The sequence below is a fragment of the Oncorhynchus mykiss genome, chromosome 6 (genome assembly GCF_013265735.2).
Source record: "Oncorhynchus mykiss isolate Arlee chromosome 6, USDA_OmykA_1.1, whole genome shotgun sequence".
In the NCBI taxonomy this organism is placed as follows: domain Eukaryota; kingdom Metazoa; phylum Chordata; class Actinopteri; order Salmoniformes; family Salmonidae; genus Oncorhynchus; species Oncorhynchus mykiss.
In genome coordinates, this window is record NC_048570.1 from 42,185,554 (window position 1) to 42,206,073 (window position 20,520).

General features: G+C 41.5%; 1 protein-coding gene across 6 annotated transcripts in view; it reads right to left on the bottom strand.

Moving 5' to 3' along the window:
- LOC110525987 (ATP-binding cassette sub-family A member 2-like) overlaps positions 1-20,520 on the bottom strand; it is a 94,937-nt gene that overhangs the window by 39,052 nt on the left and 35,365 nt on the right. For 4 of the 6 annotated variants that reach the window (XM_036980140.1, XM_036980141.1, XM_036980138.1 and 1 more), the window contains exons 2-3: positions 13,630-13,723; positions 13,543-13,545 (exon numbers count right to left, since the gene is read on the bottom strand). In XM_036980140.1, the coding sequence (XP_036836035.1) occupies positions 13,543-13,545; positions 13,630-13,723 (97 nt within the window). The remainder of the gene's footprint in view (positions 1-13,542; positions 13,546-13,629; positions 13,724-20,520) is intronic. The other 2 variants (XM_036980143.1, XM_036980139.1) reach the window with 1 other exon arrangement.

Consider the following 20,520-nt stretch of genomic DNA (forward strand, 5'->3'; position numbering starts at 1 on the left):
TGGTGTTCATATTGATAGTGTTCCTACTTACAAATACAGTATCTGTGCATCTGGATAGATGAAAGGCTGTCTTTTAAAAAACATATTGATGACTTAGTTAAAAAGCTAAGAATGAAAATGGGTTTCTTCTATAGAAATAGGTCATGCCTCTCGCTAAATAGTAGAAACCAGATTTTTAAGTCGATGCTCCTAACAATTCTAGACCATGGCGACATCTTCTATATGAACACAGCTGCAACTTCATTAAAGCCGTTAGCTACTATGGATACAGTTTATCATAGCGCACGGTACTTTACTACGGGCAACAGTTTTAGTACTCATCACTCCATTCTCTAGCAGAAAGTTGGTTGGCCCTCTTTGATGTCACGTACAGTGCCTTGCGAAAGTATTCGGCCCCCTTGAACTTTGCGACCTTTTGCCACATTTCAGGCTGCAAACATAAAGATATAAAACTGTATTTTTTTGTGAAGAATCAACAACAAGTGGGACACAATCATGAAGTGGAACGACATTTATTGGATATTTCAAACTTTTTTAACAAATCAAAAACTGAAAAATTGGGCGTGCAAAATTATTCAGCCCCTTTTACTTTCAGTGCAGCAAACTCTCTCCAGAAGTTCAGTGAGGATCTCTGAATGATCCAATGTTGACCTAAATGACTAATGATGATAAATACAATCCACCTGTGTGTAATCAAGTCTCCGTATAAATGCACCTGCACTGTGATAGTCTCAGAGGTCCGTTAAAAGCGCAGAGAGCATCATGAAGAACAAGGAACACACCAGGCAGGTCCGAGATACTGTTGTGAAGAAGTTTAAAGCCGGATTTGGATACAAAAAGATTTCCCAAGCTTTAAACATCCCAAGGAGCACTGTGCAAGCGATAATATTGAAATGGAAGGAGTATCAGACCACTGCAAATCTACCAAGACCTGGCCGTCCCTCTAAACTTTCAGCTCATACAAGGAGGAGACTGATCAGAGATGCAGCCAAGAGGCCCATGATCACTCTGGATGAACTGCAGAGATCTACAGCTGAGGTGGGAGACTCTGTCCATAGGACAACAATCAGTTGTATATTGCACAAATCTGGCCTTTATGGAAGAGGGGCAAGAAGAAAGCCATTTCTTAAAGATATCCATAAAAAGTGTTGTTTAAAGTTTGCCACAAGCCACCTGGAAGACACACCAAACATGTGGAAGAAGGTGCTCTGGTCAGATGAAACCAAAATTGAACTTTTTGGCAACAATGCAAAACGTTATGTTTGGCGTAAAAGCAACACAGCTGAACACACCATCCCCACTGTCAAACATGGTGGTGGCAGCATCATGGTTTGGGCCTGCTTTTCTTCAGCAGGGACAGGGAAGATGGTTAAAATTGATGGGAAGATGGATGGAGCCAAATACAGGACCATTCTGGAAGAAAACCTGATGGAGTCTGCAAAAGACCTGAGACTGGGACGGAGATTTGTCTTCCAACAAGACAATGATCCAAAACATAAAGCAAAATCTACAATGGAATGGTTCAAAAATAAACATATCCAGGTGTTAGAATGGCCAAGTCAAAGTCCAGACCTGAATCCAATCGAGAATCTGTGGAAAGAACTGAAAACTGCTGTTCACAAATGCTCTCCATCCAACCTCACTGAGCTCGAGCTGTTTTGCAAGGAGGAATGGGAAAAAAATGTCAGTCTCTCGATGTGCAAAACTGATAGAGACATACCCCAAGCGACTTACAGCTGTAATCGCAGGTCAACATTGGATCATTCAGAGATCCTCACTGAACTTCTGGAGAGAGTTTGCTGCACTGAAAGTAAAGGGGCTGAATAATTTTGCACGCCCAATTTTTCAGTTTTTGATTTGTTAAAAAAGTTTGAAATATCCAATAAATGTCGTTCCACTTCATGATTGTGTCCCACTTGTTGTTGATTCTTCACAAAAAAATACAGTTTTATATCTTTATGTTTGAAGCCTGAAATGTGGCAAAAGGTCGCAAAGTTCAAGGGGGCCGAATACTTTCGCAAGGCACTGTAGATTGATACTTTTCTTTTCGATTTGTACTTTAACCCTTTTTTCTCCACAATTTGGTATCCAATTGGTAGTTACAGTCTTGTCTCATCGCTGCAACTCCCGTACGGACTCGGGAGAGGCGAAGGTCGGGAGCCATGTGTCCTCCGAAACACGACCCGACCAAGCTGCACTGCTTCTTGACACAATGCCCCTGTGTCGGAGGAAACACCGTACACCTGGCGACCGTGTCAGCGTGCATGCGCCCGGCCCGCCACAGGAGTCGCTAGAGTGCGACGGGACAAGGACATCCCCGCCGGCCAAACCCTCCCCTAATTCAGGGCTCATCTGTAAAAGAGACCATGTCTCAGTATGATTCCCTGATAAAATAAAGGTTAAATAAAATAATACTGTACAGTGGAATGGTCCATGTTTCCATGACTACCGTGGAGAGTTTTTCTTAACCTTTCTCTCTCAGCAGCTCCATCCATTCGCCTAGCAACAACACTCTCTATTCTCTTCAATGATACATCCAGTTCATCCCTCATATTACACTGTCATGCATCCCTTTGGATAAAACAATAAGCATTCTGACGATGCATATCCTGGCTATCAACAAATAGGCCACTTTGAGAATGTATCGTTTGATATAACGGTTGCCTTGATTGGCAATGTAGAGCGCTATGTATTACGGATATTACTAAAAGCTGTTTGGGATCTAGGTCTATAAATTATTAAACGGATCAACTAGTGTTCTGATGATAATGCAGTTTTGTCTGATTGTTCTTAATGTGCAGTGATATTTTGCAGCTTTTTTGTTAATATAAGACTTGGGTATAAAAATGAATTACCCCCTGTGATTATAAAAATCTATCCATCTCACCAACGTTGCTTTATCCTAATAAAACCGGATGCTAAACTGCTGACACTTACTCTGGTGCTATTACTGTCTCATTGAATAACCTATAAAAATTGGAAATACCCACTTCTGAGCCAATTCCAGATGAAGGAGTCCTTATGTGAGCACTTCTCATGATGGTCTAGGATGAAGCAGCCCCTAGAGACACTGGTCTAAGGTCAGTTTGTTTTGGGTTTCCCACCTCTGATGGTTACTGTAAGGTTTGGAGAGGGTAAACTGATCCCAGATCTGTACCTAAGGGCAATCAGTATTCAGAGCTACTGACGCGGTGGAATGAGTCAAAAGCTTCAAGTTATTAAGCGTGCACTGTTGCCTAGTCACTTTATTCCTAGTTATATGTGCATATCCACCTCAATTACCTCGTAGACTCAGTACTGGTACTCCGTATTTATAGCCAAGTTATTGTTACTCATTGTGTATTTATTAACACTTTTATTATTACGTATTATTTCTCTATTTTCTTTCTCTCTGCCTTGTTGGGAAGGGCCTTTCTCTCTGCCTCGTTGGGAAGGGCCTTTCTCTCTGCCTTGTTGGGAAGGGCCCGTAAGCATTTCACTGCTAGTCCACACCTGTTGTGTACGAAGCATGTGACTAATAAAGTTTGATTTGACACATACACACTCAGGCACACACAAACACGCACACACACACACACACACACACACACACACACACACACACACACACACACACACACACACACACACACACACACACACACACAGTCAATGCTGTTGTTCTATTATATATATCATTTATTATACTGCGCGACCAAGACACGGCCAACTTTATATCAGTAAATACGGTCTATTTTTACTATGCATACTAGCTCTTTTATTACTTGATACAGTATTTTTGACCTTGACTTATTTTCTTGTTTTTCTTGATATAGATTATTGTTCTGCATTATTGAGGGAGCTGGCACATAAGTATTTTGCTGCATCTTTTATGCCCTCCGTAAACTGTGACGATTAGTATAGATTTTTTTTTTTTATGTTATCCTATTCCCTATGTAGTTCACTATTTTTGACCAGGGCTAATAGTGCTCTGTTCAAAAGTAGTGCACTAAATAAGAAATTGGGTACCATTTGGGACGCACCCAGTCCTATCTTTCACATTACAACCCAGTTCAGTCCGGACATCTGGTCCCCCTACACACTGAGCCCAGGATAAAAGGACACAAGATCATCAAAGGTCAGTGGTTTAGTAGATCAGTCAACCAGCGGAAAAGTAGATCAAGTGTCAGTCAGTTAGATCTAGTTCCAGACAGATTTATGGTAGAGGTATGTGATGTATACATGATGTAGTATATGTTGCTACCAGTAACTGGTCATCACAGAAACATAGACACAGGCACACATACTGATTCCCACATACTCACACACACAGACAACATTCACCTTCAAATCCACACGGACAGCCCAGTGACTTTATTTGTGATCATGACCGTGTACGTGCAGTCACAGATAACATGTTGTATTTGCTCCCTACACAATTTGAGCCGGTGGTTGTGCGCGCGTGTGTGTATGTGTGTGTGTATATATGTGGCAGGGTGCCAGTGTGTGCCTTACAACGCTAACCTGGGCACAAAGCTCTTTAGTATTAGTCAGATGTGTGAAATCGGATCTGTTGGCTGGAGATGACATTGTAGACAGATCCCACCCCAGTCACTGAGAATACGTCCCAAATGGCACCCTATCCCCTATATAATGCACTGTCCTGGTAAAAACTAGTGTACTATAAAGGGAACTACGGTGCTGACAACACAGAGACCAGGAGGGGAGGCATGCACATTTAAAAAAAATATTTGACATTGAAGTTCTTTAACAGACACTGTTATCCAGAGGAACTTAAATAAGCAATTAGGGTTAAGTGCCCTGCTCAGGAGCACATTGACAGATTTGTCACCTAGTCGGCTCAGAGCTCTTAACCGCTAGGCTACCACACACACAAATATTAGGAGACCCGAGTCAGAGTCAAGGTACAGTGCCTTGCGAAAGTATTCGGCCCCCTTGAACTTTGCGACCTTTTGCCACATTTCAGGCTTCAAACATAAAGATATAAAACTGTATTTTTTTGTGAAGAATCAACATCAAGTGGGACACAATCATGAAGTGGAACGACATTTATTGGATATTTCAAACTTTTTTAACAAATCAAAAACTGAAAAATTGGGCGTGCAAAATTATTCAGCCCCCTTAAGTTAATACTTTGTAGCGCCACCTTTTGCTGCGATTACAGCTGTAAGTCGCTTGGGGTATGTCTCTATCAGTTTTGCACGTCGAGAGACTGACATTTTTTCCCATTCCTCCTTGCAAAACAGCTCGAGCTCAGTGAGGTTGGATGGAGAGCATTTGTGAACAGCAGTTTTCAGTTCTTTCCACAGATTCTCGATTGGATTCAGGTCTGGACTTTGACTTGGCCATTCTAACACCTGGATATGTTTATTTTTGAACCATTCCATTGTAGATTTTGCTTTATGTTTTGGATCATTGTCTTGTTGGAAGACAAATCTCCGTCCCAGTCTCAGGTCTTTTGCAGACTCCATCAGGTTTTCTTCCAGAATGGTCCTGTATTTGGCTCCATCCATCTTCCCATCAATTTTAACCATCTTCCCTGTCCCTGCTGAAAAAAAGCAGGCCCAAACCATGATGCTGCCACCACCATGTTTGACAGTGGGGATGGTGTGTTCAGCTGTGTTGCTTTTACGCCAAACATAACGTTTTGCATTGTTGCCAAAAAGTTCAATTTTGGTTTCATCTGACCAGAGCACCTTCTTCCACATGTTTGGTGTGTCTCCCAGGTGGCTTGTGGCAAACTTTAAACAACACTTTTTATGGATATCTTTAAGAAATGGCTTTCTTCTTGCCACTCTTCCATAAAGGCCAGATTTGTGCAATATACGACTGATTGTTGTCCTATGGACAGAGTCTCCCACCTCAGCTGTAGATCTCTGCAGTTCATCCAGAGTGATCATGGGCCTCTTGGCTGCATCTCTGATCAGTCTTCTCCTTGTATGAGCTGAAAGTTTAGAGGGACGGCCAGGTCTTGGTAGATTTGCAGTGGTCTGATACTCCTTCCATTTCAATATTATCGCTTGCACAGTGCTCCTTGGGATGTTTAAAGCTTGGGAAATCTTTTTGTATCCAAATCCGGCTTTAAACTTCTTCACAACAGTATCTCGGACCTGCCTGGTGTGTTCCTTGTTCTTCATGATGCTCTCTGCACTTTTAACGGACCTCTGAGACTATCACAGTGCAGGTGCATTTATACAGAGACTTGATTACACACAGGTGGATTGTATTTATCATCATTAGTCATTTAGGTCAACATTGGATCATTCAGAGATCCTCACTGAACTTCTGGAGAGAGTTTGCTGCACTGAAAGTAAAGGGGCTGAATAATTTTGCACGCCCAATTTTTCAGTTTTTGATTTGTTAAAAAAGTTTGAAATATCCAATAAATGTCATTCCACTTCATGATTGTGTCCCACTTGTTGTTTATTCTTCACAAAAAAAAATACAGTTTTATATCTTTATGTTTGAAGCCTGAAATGTGGCAAAAGGTTGCAAAGTTCAAGGGGGCCGAATACTTTCGCAAGGCACTGTAAATATAACCATAGATGAGATTTCCATGAATGAGTCAGTCACAGCCACAATAATAAAGACGTGTTTGACACTTACAGACTGCTCTAGCATGCAGTGAACATGCATCATGCGGAGGAGACAACAGAGAGTAGAGAAGAGAAAAAGAAGACAGAGCGAGAGAGAGAGGGAGAGATATAAAAAGAGAAAAAGAGTAGAGGGCCATAGAATAAAAGAGAGAGAAAAAACATGTAAATAAAACAGGTGTGTATGTCTGTGGACAATGACAGTGCACAAACTAACATGACTAAACATGGTACTAACATGGTACATAGTACTATGAATGACAACGCGACTAGACAGTAGTGTCTTTGCAACCAGCCCTTCACTAGCAAATTAGCAAAGCTAACGTTGGCCTTCTACAACTAAACAGAAATACGTGGCAACTCACAGCAACACACGTCGGCTGTCTCAAATGGCACCCTATTCCCTTTAAAGTGCACTACTTTTGACCCAGTAGTGCACTATAGAGGCAATACAGTGCCATTTGAGATGCATACATTCCATATTTAGGCCATCATGCGTCTGTATCTACGTCTGTATCTACGGCGCATTGTAGGCTACAGAACTGTTCATTGTCTTCTCGAACTCCACAGTGGGACTGTCAATGAAGGTATGGTTAGATTAATGTTTTTGAACTGGTGGACCCCTTCCCCACTGGGAGGCAATAGTGAGGTAAGCATGGGAGATTCTCACGCATCCACAGCACAGTAAACTAACCAACCACTTAACCACCATCGCTCCTCAACCCTCTGCATCCTGGCCACCTCTCATCTTCTTCTGCATCTTAACCTGGTCCCAGATCTCTTTGTGCTCTTGCTGTCCTGGTCAGTTGTTGTTACCCCCATATTCAAGTCTGGAGATTGTTTTATGGTCAATAATTATAGACCTACACTTAGTGTACAAAACATAAAGAACACCTTCTCTTTCCATGACATAGACTGACCAAGTGAATCCAGGTGAAAGCTAGGATCCCATATTGATGCCACTTGATAAATGTAGATGAAGGGGAGGAGACAAGTTAAAGAAGGATTTTTAAGTCTTGAGACAATTGAAACAAGGATTGAGTATTTGTGCCATTCAGAGGGTGAATGGGCAGGACTAAAGATTCAAGTGCCTTTGGATAGGGCATGGTAGTAGGTGCCAGGCGCACCGGTTTGTGTCAAGAATTGTCCACCACCCCAAGGACATCCAGCCAACTTGACACAACTGTGAGAAGCATTGGAGTCAACATGGGGCCAGCATCCCTGTGGAACGCTTTCGACACCTTGTAGAGTCCATGCCCCAATGATTTGAGGTTGTTTTGTGGGCAAGGGGGGATCAATATTAGGAAGGTGCTCCTAATGTTTGGTATACTCAGTGTATAATAATTTTGCCAATTATTTCAAAGGCTGCAGAGAGGGTAGTTGCTGAGCAATTTGATTGATCACTTGAATACTTGTGATTTGTCATTACACCCGATGAAATTTGGCTTCAGAGATAATCATTCTACTGAGTCAGTAAACTGTTCTTTTTTGGGGGAAGGTTCAATTGAAACTTGACAAAGTGGGAGTGGTAGGAGCTTTGCAAAAAGCATTTTATACTGTAAATCGGGTTGAATTCAGTTGAATACATTCAGTTGGACAACTGACTAGGTATCCCCCTTTCCCTTTCCCTAAATCACAAATTCTACATTCTAAACTAGCAATGTTTATTAAAGAAAAAGCATTGAACCTTTTCTGACATCTTAATTAAGTCAGAAAAAAATCTATATATATATAATCTATAAATCTATATCTATATATATGTGTCTGAAATATAAATACCTCGGTGTGGTATTAGACTCTGACTCACTTTAAGAAAAAACGTAATTAAGCTGTTCAATACTGTGCAATTTTACTTTAGACACACAGTGCCTTCAGAAAGTATTCACACCCCTTGAGTTTTTTCACATTTTGTTGTGTTACAGCCTGAATTGAAAATGATTACATTGAGATTTTGTATCACTGGCCTACACACAATACCCCATAATTTCAAAGTGGAATTATGTTTATTGACATTTTGGCAAATTAATTAAGAATGAAAAGCTGAAATATATTGAATCAATAAGTATTCAACCCTTTGTTATGGCAAGCCATAACAAGTAAAAATGTGTTTAACAAGTCTCATAATAAGTTGCATGAACAATAATATTGCTTAAAATGATTTTTGAAAGACTACCATATCTATGTGCCCCACACATACAACTATCGTTAAGCTCCCTCAGTTGAACAGTGAATTTGAAACACATATTCAACTACAAAGACCAGGGAGGTTTTCCATTGCCTTACACTTTGGGTGGTGTAGCAATACAGCCAGTCACTACAAAGATACAGGTGCCCTTCCTAACTCAGTTGCTGGAGAGGAAGGAAACTGGTCAGGTATTTCAACATGAGGCCAATGGTGACTTTAAATTGCTTTACTTTATTTAACCTTAATTTAACTTGGAAAGTCAGTTAAGAACAAATTCTTATTTACAATGACGGCCTACCCCGGCCAAACCCTAACCCAGACGATGCTAGGCCAATTGTGCGCCGCCCTATGGGACCCTAAAGGGACGCGGTTGTGATAAAGCCTGGAATTGAACCAGGGTCTGCAGTGATGTCTCTAGCACTGAGATGCAGTTCCTTAGACAGCTGCGCCACTCGGGAGCCCATTTAAAACAGTTACAGAGTTTAATGGCTGGGATCGGCAAAAACTGAGGACGGCTCAACAACATTGTAGTTACTCCACAATACTAACCTAATTGACAAAGTGTAAAAAAGAAAGTCTGTACAGAATCAAAATATTCCAAGACAAGCATCCTGTTTGCAACAAGCCACTAAAGTAATACTGCAAAACATGTGACAAAGCAATTCACTTTTTGTCCTGAATACAAAATGTTACAGTGCATTTGGAAAGTATTCAGACCCCTCGACTTTTTACACATTTTGTTACACTACTGCCTTGATTAAATTGTATTTAAAAAATAATAAATCTACACACAATATCCCGTAATGACAAAGATAAAACAGTTTTTTATAAATCTGGGCAAATGTATAAAAAATTAAAACAAAAATACCTTATTTACGTAAGTATTCAGACCCTTTGCTATGAGACTCAAAATTGAGCTCAGGTGCATCCTGTTTCCTTTGATCATCCTTGAGATGTTTCTACAACTTGATTTGAGTCCACCTGTGGTAAATTCAATTGATTGGAAAGGATTTGGAAAGGCACACACCTGTCTATATAAGGTCCCACAGTGTATGTCAGAGCGGAAACCAAGCCATGAGGTCGAAGGAATTGTCCGTAGAGCTCCGAGATAGGATTGTGTCGAGGCACAGATCTGGGGAAGGGTACCAAAACATTTCTGCAGCATTGAAGGTCCCCAAGAACACAGTGGCCTCCATCATTCTTCAATGGAAGAAGTTTGGAACCACCAAGACTCTTCCTAGAGCTGGCCGCCCGGCCAAACTGAGCAATTGGGGGGAGAAGGGCCTTGGTCAGAGAGTTGACCAAGAACCCGATGGTCACTCCGACAGAACTCCAGAGTTTTTCTGTGGAGATGGGAGAACCTTCCAAGAAGGACAACCATCTCTGCAGCTCTCCACCAATCAGGATATGTGATATTTCAGTTTTTTTTTTATACATTTGCTAAAATTTCTAAAAACCAGATTTTGCTTTGTCATTATGGGGTATTGTGTGTAGATTGATGAAGAAAAACGTACTATATAATCCATTTTAAAATAAGGCTGTAACGTAACAAAATGTGTAAAAAGTCAAGGGGTCTGAATACTTTCCGAATACACTGTATGTTTGGGGCAAATCCAATACAACACATTACTCTCCATAGTGATGGCTGTATCGTGTCAAGGGTATGTTTGTACTGGGGAGTTCTTCAGGATAAAAAAATGACTGAATGGACCTAAGCACATGCAAAATCCTAGAGGAAAACCTGGTTCAGTCTGCTTTCCACAAGACACTGGGAGATTAATTCACCTTCCAGCAGGACAATAACCTAAAACACAAGAAGACTGTGAATTTTCCTGAATGTTCCTGAGTGGCCGAGTTACAGTTTTGACTTAAATCTACTTTAAAATCTTTGGCAAGACCTGAAAATGGTTGTCTAACAATGATCAACAACCAATTTGACAGAGCTTGGATATTTTTTTTAAGAATAATGCACAAAACAGGCGTGGAAAGCTCTAATTACTGTAATTGCTGCCAAATGTGGTTTTTACAATGTATTGACTCAGGGGTGTGAATACTTATGTAAATTAGACATTTATGTTTTCCATTTTCAATCAATTTGTGAAAATGTCTAAAAACATGTTCTCACTTTGTCATTATGGGGTATTGTGTGAAAATGGTTGAGAAAAACCCCCAACTATTTAATGCACTTTGAATACAACACACAACAACATGTGGAATAACATGTGGAATAAGTCAAGGTGTCTGAATACTTTCTGAAGGCACTGTATAATAAACTGTCTTAACACTAATGCTGCTAAGGTTTATATGCAGTCTATGATATTTTCTCACATGTTCTATTGCATTGCAAGTGGGTCACAAGCAGGGAAAAAAGGCCAATCAAACCATTGCAAATCTCAGTACAAGAGTGCATTGAAGGTTATTTGATCAGAAACCCAAATATTCATCACCATTGTTAAATTCTCAACACAATTTGTTAAGTTTTGAAGATTTTGTACATTTTAAAATGTAAAGCTGCTTTTTAAATGTTTACATGGACTTGATCCACAACCCTTAAGTAGTCCAGTGACTACTTTACTATCTATTGTACATGGTCCAATACTAGCTGTGCAGTGAATGTAAACTGTAGTTCCAGTGTGTGGAACAGCTTTTGCTCAATCTGCATTTTCTGTAAAAACTGTTCACCACTGGAACCAACTTCTAGAAAAGTGTAAATGTGTGGCTAGTGTCAGCAGGCTTGTAGCCACTTGTGAACCTTTTCTGTTGCTGTTTGTTTTTCTTGCTGTTCTTTTACTATGTTTTTGCGACTCTTAATTACAATAGCAATGTGTCTGATTATTATTATGTACAATGTCTTGACTTCCGTCTGGAAATGTATCTGTTTGTCCTGACCTGTATTTTTTTTGTATTTTGTATTATTATATACACTACCAGTCAAACGTTTGGACACACAAGGAAACCAGGAAAACATTATTTATACGAACAGACAACATACAAACATCAGACGCACATTTTTTTGATATACAGTAACAGTCAAAAGTGTAGACACACCTCACACCACTCATTCAGAGGTTTTTCTTTATTTTTTAAAACTATTTTCTACATTGTAGAATAATAGTGAGGACATCAAAACTAGGAAATATGGCATCACGTAGTAACCAAAAAAGTGTTAAACAAATCAAAATACATTTTATATTTGGGATTCTTCAAAGTATCCACCCTTTGCCTTGGTGACAGATTTGCACACTTTTGGCATTCTCTCAACCAGCTTCATGAGGTAGTCACCTGGAATACATTTCAATTAACATGTGTCCCTTGTAAAAAGTGAATTTGTGGAATGTCTTTCCTTCTTATTTGGTGAAAGACCAAGTCCATATTATGGCAAGAACCGTTCAAATAAGTAAAAACAAAATGACAGTCCACCATTACTTTAAGACATGAAGGTCAGTCAATCCGTAGAAAATGTCCAACACGTGGAAAGTTTCTTCAAGTGCAGTTGCAAAAACCCTCAACCGCTATGATGAAACTGGCTATCATGAGGACCACCACAGGAAAGGAAGACCCAGAGTTACCTCTGCTGCAGAGGATACGTTCATTAGAGTTATCTGCACCTCAGATTACAGTCCAAATAAATGATTCACAGAGTTCAAGTAACAGACACATCTCAACATCAACTGTTCAGAGGAAACTGAGTGAATCAGGCCTTCATGGTCGATTTGCTGCAAAGAAACCACTACTAAAGGACACCAATAAGAAAAAGAGACTTGCTTGCGTCAAGAAACACAAGCAATGGACATTAGATGGGTAGAAATGTGTCCTTTGGTCTGATGAGTCCAAATTGAGATTTTTGGTTCCAACCACCGTGTCTTTGTGAGACGCAAAGTAGGTGAACGGCTGATCTCCGCCTGTGTGGTTCCCACCGTGAAGCATGGAGGAGGAGGAGTGATGGTGTGGGGGTGCTTTGCTGATTTATTTAGAATTCAAGGCACACTTAACCAGCATTCTGCAGCGATACACCATCCCATCTGGTTTGCACTTAGTGGGACTATCATTTTTTTTTCAACAGGACAATGCCCCAAAACACACCTTCAGTCTATGTAAGGGCTATTTGACCAAGAAAGAGAGTGATGGAGTGCTGCATCAGATGACCTGGCCTCCACAATCACCCAACCTCAACCCAATTGAGATGGTTTGGGATGAGTTGGACAGCAGAGTGAAGGAAAAGCAGCCAACAACTGCTAAGCGTATGTGGGAGCTCCTTCAAGACAGTTGGAAAACCATTCCAGGTGAACCTGATTGAGAATGCCAAGAGTGTGCAAAGCTGTCATCAAGGCAAAGGGTGGATACTTTGAAGAATATAAAATATATTTAGATTTGTTTAACACTTTTTTGGTTACTACATGATTCCATATGTGTTATTTCATAGTTTTGATGTCTTCACTATTATTATACAATGTAGAAAATAGTACAAAATAAAGAAAAACCCTTGAATGAGTAGGTGTGTCTATACTTTGACTGTTACTGTATATCAACAACCATGTCTGATGTTTGTATGTTGTCCATTCGTATACATAACATTTTCCTTGTTTATACTGTATGTTCACTGCAGACGGAAATGAGCTGTTGGCTAAGTCTGGTACAATGCATCTTTTCTCAAGTGTACTGAGACTTATGTCTTGTTGTACATTGTCCCTGTTCAAATAAACACAATAATAATGCCAAACAATGTTGGCAGGACAATGAGTTACAAGGAGTTTGCATGGTAACAGACTGGCACTGAGGCTACTTCTAAATCACTTCTATTTCTCTTCCATTTTTACACTCTTTCGTGTAGCTCCCTTCTTTCTTTCCTACCTTCCTTGACGGGGATGGCAGGTTTCTTCTGGCGCAGGCCCAGCAGGATGAAGAAGAGGACCAGAGGGATGAAGATCTCAAAGGCCAACACCCACTGTAGAGAGGGAGGGAGGGAGGGGCGGGGAGGGAGAGAGAGAGTGAGTGAAACCGCTGAACAGCTAAACCAGTCTAGGTACAGTAGTTGTAAACAGCACACAGGTGTGGCTACAAGGTTGAATTTAGTTAACTTTCTTTCCACAACAACTCCTTGTCGATTCTCATTTACTTGGTGATATATCAGCATAGTAAATGGGTTGAGTCGACTTTACCCAGTGTCTGTTATTGATCCATTAAATTAGGGAGTTGGAGTGAAGGTTGTCCAGTTTGCTAAACAAGCACTTTTGGCTCATGGACTGGGTGCCAAAACGGCCAGTGCTTTCCAAAGTGGTCTGCTACAGATATTACTTATGAAGAAGGGGGGTATAGAAGATGGAAGACGCAGCACTATAAGAAACACCACACACATACACAAACAAACACACACACACATACACACACTCACACAAATCACACACACACACACACAAATCAGGTAATCTGTGTTTATTGCCTGGTGTATATTGGCAGGAAAAGGAACTAGCACTTTCAATTTCACACGTGTCAACTGACACGAGTTATCTAGTAGTGGCGCCATAGCAGAAGAGCAAGACAGTTTCAAAATACATTTTTTTAATACATAAAACCAGCCCCTTGCCAGGCTATCATTGCAAATAAGAATTTGATTGACTTGCCAGTTGCCTCGTTAGATAATAGGCTAAATAAAAATATGGGGGTCTGATTGTTCCTCCTTACGTCTCCCACTCTCTAAACAGAGAGCTACCACTCTCTAAACATTCAATTATACGTGCCTTGAACGCAGGATTGAGGGGTAAGAAACCTCTTTGTTACAAGGAAATTCCTCCCGCCAAAACGTTAACATCAAAAGGTTGAATAATGAAATGACATTTCTGTAGTCAAGTGGTTGGAGTGGTCCGTGGGCACTTAAAGAACAATTAAGTCAGATCATTTGTGCCTTGGGATCCCACGAAGGGCAGTATAACAACATAACTGTATCTCTGAATGTGTATATTTCCCAGTGAATGTGTATATTTCCCAGATTCACATCCAAATGTTGGGGAAGTGATATGATTAAATACTAAACTATTTGTGAGAAGATGTAATGTGATGTTAGCCTTCTAAATGAGAGAAGTGTTTTTCATATGAAGTCTTAACCAAGTCAGTAGCCACACCCACGTGAGCACACACATTACGTCGGGCGTCATGGAACGCCCCTTTTCCCAGAGTGCATAAAACCCACTTCTGACAAAATGCACATTAGACCTAGCAGGCGGATGGTGTGAACCGGAAGTCACAAATGGTTAAGAAATCTACAAAACTAAGAGACCCGAGAACGTGAGGACGCTGAAATGGTTACCACTCTATAGGCCAACGAGACCGACGGCGTTAGCTGAAAAGTACTGAATGGCTAGAAACTCTGAAACTTTCAACAGAGAAGAAGAACACATCTACAAGACTACACATTCACAGCCTGCAGCTTTATGTGTAAAATAGTCTAGGAAACTCCACCGAAGAAGAGAGAGAAGAACAATTTCCTCCCACCACTATGGATTAGAGGTCGACCGATTATGATTTTTCAGCGCCGATACCGATACCGATTATTGGATGACCAAAAAAAAGCTGATACCGATTAATCAGCCGTTTTTAAAATGTATTTATTTATTTGTAATAATAACAATTACAACGATACTGCATGAACACTTTTATTTTAACTTAATATAATACATCAATAAAATCAGTTTAGCCTCAAATAAATAATGGAACATGTTCAATTTGGTTTAAATAATGCAAAAACAAAGTGTTGGAGAAGAAAGTAAAAGTGCAATATGTTCCATGTAAAAAAAGCTAACGTTTATGTTCCTTGCTCAGAACATGTGTAACGGGGTGAGTGACTGGTTGCCGGGAAGTCAGGCGCAGGAGAGCAGAGATGGGTGATAAGAGGAGAACTTTAATATACACCCTGGCCCAAAGGCACAGGCGAGGCAGCAAAAAGCACAACCATGGTAACATGAACCGGATTAAACAAAACAAACAAACCTAGGTTTGAAACAAATCTAGCGCAAGCCAGCCTGTAACGTAACACCCTACACAAAGAACAATTCCACACACAGACATGGGGGAAACAAAGGGTAATATACATTAAGTCTGATGAGGGAATGTGAACCAGGTGTGCGGGAAAACAAGCAAAACAAATGGAAAATGAAAGGTGGAGCGGCGATTGCTAGAAGACCAGTGACGTCGACCGCCGAAGCCGCCTGAACAAGGAGAGGGACCGACTTCGGCGGAACTCGTGACAACATGAGAACATATGAAAGCTGGTGGTTCCTTTTAACATGAGTCTTCAATATTCCCAGGTAAGAAGTTTTAGGTTGTAGTTATTATAGGAATTATACAACAATTTCTCTCTATACCATTTGTATTTCATATACCTTTGACTATTGGATGTTCTTGTAGGCACTTTAGTACTGCCAGTGTAACAGTATCGCATCCGTCCTTCTCCTCGCCCCTACCTGGGCTCAAACCAGGAACACATCGAAAAATAGCCGCTCTCGAAGCATCGTTACCCATCGCTCCACAAAAGCCACGGCTCTTGCAGAGCAAGGGGAACAACTACTTCAAGGTCTCAGAGCGAGTGACGTCACCAATTGACGATTAGCGCGCACCCCGCTAACTAGCTAGCCATTTCACATCGGTTACACCAGCCTAATCTCGGGAGTTGATAGGCTTGAAGTCATAAACAGCTCAATGTTTGAAGCACAGCGAAGAGCTGCTGGCAAATGCACGAAAGTGCTGTTTGAATGAATGCTTACGAGCCTGCTGCTGCCTGCCACCGCTCAGTCAGCCTGTTCTATCAAATATCAAATCATAGACTTAATTATAACATAATAACACACAGAAATACGAGCCTTAGGTAATTAATATGGTCAAATGCAGAAACTATCATTTCGAAAACCAAAAGTTTATTCCTTCAGTGAAATATGGAACCGTTCCTTATTTTATCTAAGGGGTGGCATCAATAAGCATAGGTCTAAATATTGCTGTTACATTGCACAACCTTCAATGTTATGTCATAATTATGTACAATTCTGGCAAATTAATTACGGTCTTTGTTAGGAATAAATGGTTTTCACACAGTTCGCAACGAGCCAGGCGGCCCAAACTGCTGCATATACCCTGACTGCTTGCACAGAACGCAAGAGAAGTGACAACTTCCCTAGTTAAAAGAAATTCATGTTAGCAGGCAATATTAACTAAATATGCAGGTTTAAAAATATATACTTGTGTATTGATTTTAAAGAAAGGCATTGATGTTTATAGTTAGGTACACATTGCTGCAACAAGTCGTGGCAGAATCAGAATTATTTAGGTAACATTTATAAATAAAATGTTTTATTTATTTTATTTCATGCTTATGTGAGATATGTCATTAGAATGTCTATTTTTGGATAATACTGTTGGCCGGTTGCAGTTATCTGTTCTCTGTCAGGTTTCAGTTACTTGGGCCGCAGAGAGGGGAGAGGTCAAGCTTGTCTTCATATGTAAACAAATCTTTTAAACCATGTTAAGGGATGATTGAGGGGGGAACCAATTATCTCTTGGCTTATCCACAATGTCTGTGTGCCAGTCACTGTGTCTCCGTGAGCTTGTCCAGAATGGGAGTGTCTAGAATGACAATTGATATATATCCTATTGTCTTGGTACTATGTTGTACCAAGAACGAGAAGTAGAACCTCGTTTTAGGAGAGCAAACTGAACGATAATTTATAGCTAATGCTGTCTGGCTATGGAATACTCCTCTCTCAAGCAAAGTCTTCCTTTGTAATGTTCCTAAGATCTGTTATTCATCATGTGAGTTGAGATGCGTGTGTCTTGGCTATAAATTATGTTTTTTATAAGATATGCTTACCTTGGCTTCTTGCTGCACTTGCGTAACAGGCCACACAGGCTCCTCATGGAGTGCAATGTAATCGGCCACAATCGGTGTCAAAAAATGCAGATTACCGATTGTTATGAAAACTTGAAATCGGCTCTAATTAACCTTTTATAATTAGAGGGCAGTATTTTCATTTTTGGATAAAAAACGTTCCCGTTTTAAACGGGATATTTTGTCAAGAAAAGATGCTCGACTATGCATATAATTGACAGCTTTGGATAGAAAACACTCTGACGTTTCCAAAACTGCAAAGATATTGTCTGTGAGTGCAACAGATCTGATGTTACAGGCGAAACCCAGATAAAAATCCAACCAGGAAGTGCCCCATTTTTTGAAAGCCCTGCATGCCAATGACTCCTTATATGGCTGTGAATGAGCTACAAATGAGCTTACGCTTTCTACGTATTCCCCAAGGTGTCTACAGCATTGTGACGTCTTTTTACGCATTTATACGCAAGAATAGCCAGCCGAAAGGGACCACATTTAGCAAGTGGTCACATGACGGCTCCCGCAGAAAATCTTGCGTAAAGTACACAAGTAGTCATTTTTCCAATCGCTTCTTATGAGAAACCAATTGTCCCGACGGATATTTTATCGAATAGATATGTGGAAAACACCTTGAGGATTGATTCTAAACAACGTTTGCCATGTTTCTGTCGATATTATGGAGCTAATTTGGAAAAAAGTTTGCCGTTGTAGTGACTGCATTTTCCGGTCGATTTCTCAGCCAAACGTGAAGAACAAACGGAGCTATTTCGCCTACAAAAATTATCTTTTTGGAAAAAAGGAACATTTGCTATCTAACTGGGAGTCTCCTGAGTGAAAACATCTGTAGTTCTTCAAAGGTAAATTATTTAATTTGATTGCTTTTCTTATTTTCGTGAAAATGTTGCCTGCTGGTAGCAGAGCCTAGCCATAGCATTATGCCATGATAAACTTACACAAATGCTTGTCTAGCGTTGGCTGTAAAGCATATTTTGAAAATCTGAGATGACAGTGTGATTAACAAAAGGCTAAGCTGTGTCTCAATATATTTCATTTGTGATTTTCATGAATAGGACGATTTTCTAGGAAGATTTATGTCCGCTGCGTTATGCTAATTAGTTTGAGGCTACGTTACGTTCCCGCATGCGGGTTTGAGAGTCATGAGAAGTTAATCGGCTATTTCGATTAATCGGTCGACCTCTACTATCGATACCTCTTAAGTATCTATTCTAACAAACCAAGCCAGAGAACCTCTAAAGAACATTTCCCTATCCAACGACCATTGGTACATCTGGAAAATCAGTTCTAACTGTAACGGTTTTCCGTATGAGAAGGAGAGTCGGACCAAAATGCAGCGTGTAGATTGCGATCCATGTTTTAATGAACAAACGTAAAACACGAATCAATGCAAACACTACAAAATAAAGAACGTGATGAACGTAACGAAAACCTAAAACAGCCTATCTGGTGAAAAACACATAGACAGGAACAATCACCCACAAACACACAGTGAAACCCAGGCTACCTAAATATGGTTCCCAATCAGAGACAATGACGAACACCTGCCTCTGATTGAGAACCATATCAGGCCGAACATAGAACTAGACAAACTAGACATGTAACATAGAATGCCCACTCAGATCACACCCTGACCAATCAAAACATAGAAAATACAAAGTAAACTATGGTCAGGGCGTGACAGTACCCCCCCCCCAAGGTGCGGACTCCGGCCGCAAAACCTGAACCTATAGGGGAGGGTCTGGGTGGGCATCTGTCCGCGGTGGCGGCTCTGGCGCTGGACGTGGACCCCACTCCATGACAGTTTTAATCCCCCTCCTAAACGTCCCTAAATAGGTTACCCACCACAATGATAACATGGGACAGAGGGACAGCTCGGGACAGAGGTAACTCGGGACAGATGGGTAGCTCAGCACTGAGAGGAAGCTCAGCACTGAGAAGAAGCTCAGCACTGAGAGGAAGCCCAGGCAGGTAGTAGAAACTACCAGAACCTGGCTGGCTGGCGGTTTCAGCAGATCCTGGTCGACTAGCAGATCTGGAAGAATCTGGTCGACTGGCGGATCTGGGAGAATCTGGTCGACTGGCGGATCTGGGAGAATCTGGTCGACTGGCGGATCTGGGAGAATCTGGACGACTGGCAGATCTGGAAGAGTCTGGTCGACTGGCAGATCTGGAAGAGTCTGGACGACTGGCAGATCTGGAAGAGTCTGGACGACTGGCAGATCTGGAAGAGTCTGGACGACTGGCAGATCTGGAAGAGTCTGGACGACTGGCAGATCTGGAAGAGTCTGGACGACTGGCAGATCTGGAAGAGTCTGGACGACTGGCAGATCTGGAAGAGTCTGGTCAACTGGCAGATCTGGAAGAGTCTGGTCGACTGGCAGATCTGGGAGAGTCTGGTCGACTGGCAGCTCTGGCTGCTCCATGCTGACTGGCTGCTCCATGCTGACTGGCTGCTCCATGCTGACTGGCAGCTCTGGCTGCTCCATGCTGACTGGCTGCTCCATGCTGACTGGCAGCTCTGGCTGCTCCATGCTGACTGGCTGCTCTGGCTGCTCCATGCTGACTGGCTGCTCCATGCTGACTGGCTGCTCCATGCTGACTGGCAGCTCTGGCTGCTCCATGCTGACTGGCTGCTCCATGCTGACTGGCTGCTCCATGCTGACTGGCGGCCCTGGCTGCTCCATGCTGACTGGCGGCCCTGGCTGCTCCATGCTGACTGGCGGCCCTGGCTGCTCCATACTGACTGGCGGCCCTGGCTGCTCCATGCTAACTGGCAGCTCTGGCGGCTCCTTGCAGACTGGCAGCTCTGGCGGCTCCTTGCAGACTGGCAGCTTTGGCGGCATCCTGCAGACAGG